This window comes from Quercus suber, unplaced genomic scaffold (assembly GCF_002906115.3).
Source record: "Quercus suber isolate HL8 unplaced genomic scaffold, Cork oak 2.0 scaffold_410, whole genome shotgun sequence".
Lineage (NCBI taxonomy): Eukaryota > Viridiplantae > Streptophyta > Magnoliopsida > Fagales > Fagaceae > Quercus > Quercus suber.
The window spans coordinates 264390-268147 of NW_027069861.1; the positions used below are offsets into that span (position 1 = coordinate 264390).

At 37.3% G+C, this 3758-nt stretch overlaps 1 protein-coding gene across 1 annotated transcript; it reads left to right on the top strand.

Moving 5' to 3' along the window:
- The first annotated feature begins 594 nt into the window (after positions 1–594).
- On the top strand, positions 595–2572 carry LOC112036665 (cytochrome P450 71B34). Its single transcript, XM_024069500.2, has 2 exons — positions 595–1513; positions 1663–2572. The coding sequence occupies exons 1-2, from the start codon at positions 608–610 to the stop codon at positions 2275–2277; spliced, it is 1521 nt and encodes a 506-aa protein (XP_023925268.1). The 5' UTR covers positions 595–607; the 3' UTR covers positions 2278–2572.
- The last annotated feature ends 1186 nt before the right edge of the window (positions 2573–3758 follow it).

The following is a 3758-nucleotide window of genomic DNA, read 5'->3' on the forward strand; positions in this document are numbered from 1 at the left end:
ATGTATATCTGCTGTACATACCATTATATTTCTCCATTTTAAATGGAGATATCAAAAAAAAAAAAAAATGTAATCATATTAAACTCATGCAAATGTGAACGTAGTACATACTAGCTAGAGTGTAAAAATTGAAAAAATTGTGTACATCGCGCATGCAAATGTGATGTAGTATACCAAAGTGTAAGAAATAGTGTGAAGCAATATTTTTCCTTTTTAAGTATATCATACCGCCTAATGGGGACAAAAAACATGTAGATTTTTTTTTTTGGTTCAATTTGGTATCTCAGGCTATTTATCAGTGAACAATTTTAGAGGATACTTAATAGGTGTTGTCTCACATGCAATAACATGTGTCGTCTCGCATGCAATAATGATGGATATTTGCCAAACTTTCATAGGGATTACAAACATACGTATGCAATTTTATCAGACAATAGTGTGAAATAGTGTGAAGCAATATTTTTCCTTTTTAAGTTTATCATACCACCTAATGGGGACAAAAAACTTACATACAGATTTTTTTTTATTCAATATGGTATCTTGGGCTATTTATAGGCGAACAATTTTAGAGGATACTTACTAACTCGACATAAAAGATATAGCTTCAATGGCTCTTGATACCATACCTTTATGGCTTCCTCTTCTCCTTGTTCTCCCTCTTTTGTTACTCATGAAAAAAAAGATGGATAAGCGGAGTTCAAAGAACCTTCCACCAAGCCCTCCTAAGCTCCCTATTATTGGTAACTTGCACCAACTTGGTGTGTTGCCTCACCAATCTATGTGGCAACTCTCCAAGAAATATGGCTCTGTGATGCTCCTTCAACTCAGTGGCATAAGAACTGTTATAATATCTTCTGCTGAGGCAGCAAGAGAAATCTTAAAAGTTCATGATTTTGCCTGTTGTAGTAGACCTCCCTTGGCTTGCTCTAAAGTTTTTTCCTACAATTATAGGGACATAGCTCTTTCACCTTATGGTGATTACTGGAGAGAAATAAGGAAAATATGTGTTCTTGAGCTTTTTAGCGTGAAGAGGGTGCAATCCTATCAATTCATTAGGGAAGAAGAAGTTGCTTTGCTTATGGATTCTATATCTCACTATGCATCTTCTGCAACCCCTATTGATATTTCTGAGAAGCTGTTTGCCCTCATTGCAAGTATAACTTTTAGGATTGGTTTTGGTAAGAGTTTCTACGGGAGTGGCTTAGACAATGAAAGGTTTCAAGCAATGCTTGATGAGGTAGCGTCCATGATAGGAAGCTACAATGCATCTGAATTCTTTCCCTTCGTGGGATGGATTATAGACACTTTCTCTGGTAGATTTAAAAGGCTTGAAAGGGTTTTTCATGAGTTGGATACTTTATTCCAACAGGTCATTGATCTCCATCTTGATCCTGAGCAGACAAAACCAGAGCATGAAGACATTATCGATGTGCTATTAAGAATTGAAAGGGAGCAAGCTAAGTCTGGTGATGCTACTTTGTTCACAAAACATAACATTAAGGCAATCATCTTTGTAAGCTGCCAATCTTTTACTAATCCCTTTTTTTTTTTTTTTTTTTTTTTTTTTTTTTTTTTTTTTTTTTTTTTTTTTTTTTAAACTTTACTTACCTTATCAAATTAGCCATGTTCATCTACTTACTTGTTACTATATTTTTTTATCAGGATATATTTTTTGGTGGAGTTGACACTGGTGCAATTACCATGATATGGGCGATGGCAGAGCTTGCTAAGAACCCCAGATTGATGAAAAAAGCACAAGATGAAGTTAGAAATTTCATTGGAAATAAAGGGAAAGTCACTGAAAGTGACACTGACCACCTTCATTATCTAAAGATGATAGTTAAAGAAACTTTTAGATTGCATCCTCCAGCAACTCTACTTGTTCCAAGAGAAACCATGTCACACTTTAAGATCAATGGTTATGACATTTACCCAAAAATGTTAGTACAAGTTAATGCCTGGGCAATAGGACGAGATCCTAAATATTGGGAGAACCCAGAAGAATTCATCCCAGAAAGGTTCATGGATAACTCCATTGATTATAAAGGTCAAAATTTTGAGTTATTGACTTTTGGATCAGGTCGAAGAGGTTGTCCTGGGATATATATGGCAACAACAACAATTGAGCTTGCACTTGCAAATCTTTTATATTGTTTCAATTGGAAATTACCTGATGGGATGAAAGAGGAAGATATCAACATGGAAGAGGAAGCTGGTCTTAGCCTTACTACCAGTAAGAAAACAACTTTGAACCTTGTGCCAGTCAAATTGTTTTAAAATATTAGTATATGTCAGCACTCTTCCCCTCCCTTTCTTCTCTCCCTCATTTCTCTCCATTCCAAATATAATCTTCATAGGAATAGTTGCTTTTATGTAATATATATAGGGTAGGACTTGTGTCCAGTGACCAGTTTTATTGGACAGGCTGAGATGTGAACACGTGTCCAATTTTGGACATGTATCCGCATCCTAGCGTGTCCAGTGGAACTGGTCACTAGACAGAAGTCTCTCCCATATATATATATATATATTGCTAAGCACTTTCAAATAAATGGTAGCTAATTAGCTTGTATGTTTTGGCTTTTGTGATCATGGATCATTTTCCTTTCTTATAAATAAATGGTAGGAATTGAAAGATAATTTGTGTTTGTCTTTATTACCTATGGTGGTGCTATGGAATACAAAAACACTATTTCTATTCCATTTTATACTTCACTAATCATAATTTGTTATGATGTATTCATTTTATTTTACCTATTGTAAGGTTGAAATTTATCAACCATCTTGTTAGCTTTATTCTGTGCCAATTTGCTTGTAATTTAAGCACTTAGTAACCCTGTATTTAGGTGGGATTATTGTAAGGGTAGTATGTGAGAAGATGTGAAGAAAAGCTCAAGTATGTGCAAGAAAGCAGAGTTTCGCGGCTAGGATTCGCGGCTGACTCGCGACTGGCAAGCTGCCAACTGCAGGCACGTGAGATGCACACATGGGGAGCTGAAGGGTCAAGCCAGCTGTCACACTACAGGACAAAAGTCCCAGGCTGGCCAGGCCGTTACGTCACGACTTGAACTCGCGACTTAGACAAGCCGCGAGGTCAAGCCGCCAATCAGCCCTGTTTGGCAAAAACTGTCTCTTCGTATTCCAAACACACACCACTATATATAGACCCTTATACCCACTAAATTGAGAGAGTTTTTAGAGAGAATTTTGTGAGAGAAACCCTAAAGAAAACAAGATTGCCTCATCCCCAATCTTTACCTTAGAGACTCTACAAATTCCTCTACTTTCTTCCTCTCCATTGTCATACCCTTGAGAGGTCATTGACCAAATCTTTATCTCACCACACCTACGTTTGTGAGAAGGTTCTTTTGGTGCTGAGGGAAGCAGTTTGGAAGGGACCAATAGTTATTGGTTGATACTATGGGCTATAGCAGAATCCGGTAAGCTAGAAAAGAAAAAGGTTCAGCGCAACCTCGTTGGAGCAAGAAGCTTGGAGGGCTTAGGTACCTGGGTAGATTAGGCTTGGAGGGTCTATTACTGTTCATGTATCCCAACTACATTTTCTAGTGGATTATTGACCGCTTGGAGGGCGACGGAGAGGTTTTACGCCGAGGGCTTCGGTTTCCTCTTCGATAACACATCGCGTGTTGTCCGTGTGTTTGCATTTCTCTTCCTTTATCTTTGCCTTTTATTTTCTGCTGTGGATGTGATTATGATTGGCTTAGATTGTTTATCATTTATGTGTTTAGTTTATGTTC

What these genes read in the sequence shown, in the direction of transcription:
- LOC112036665 (XM_024069500.2), top strand. Translation starts at nt 608, where the DNA reads ATGGCTCTTGATACCATACCTTTATGGCTTCCTCTTCTCCTTGTTCTC. An exon ending in ACATTAAGGCAATCATCTTT is followed by an intron (nt 1,514 to 1,662) that starts GTAAGCTGCCAA and finishes TTTTTTTATCAG; the next exon opens with GATATATTTTTTGGTGGAGT.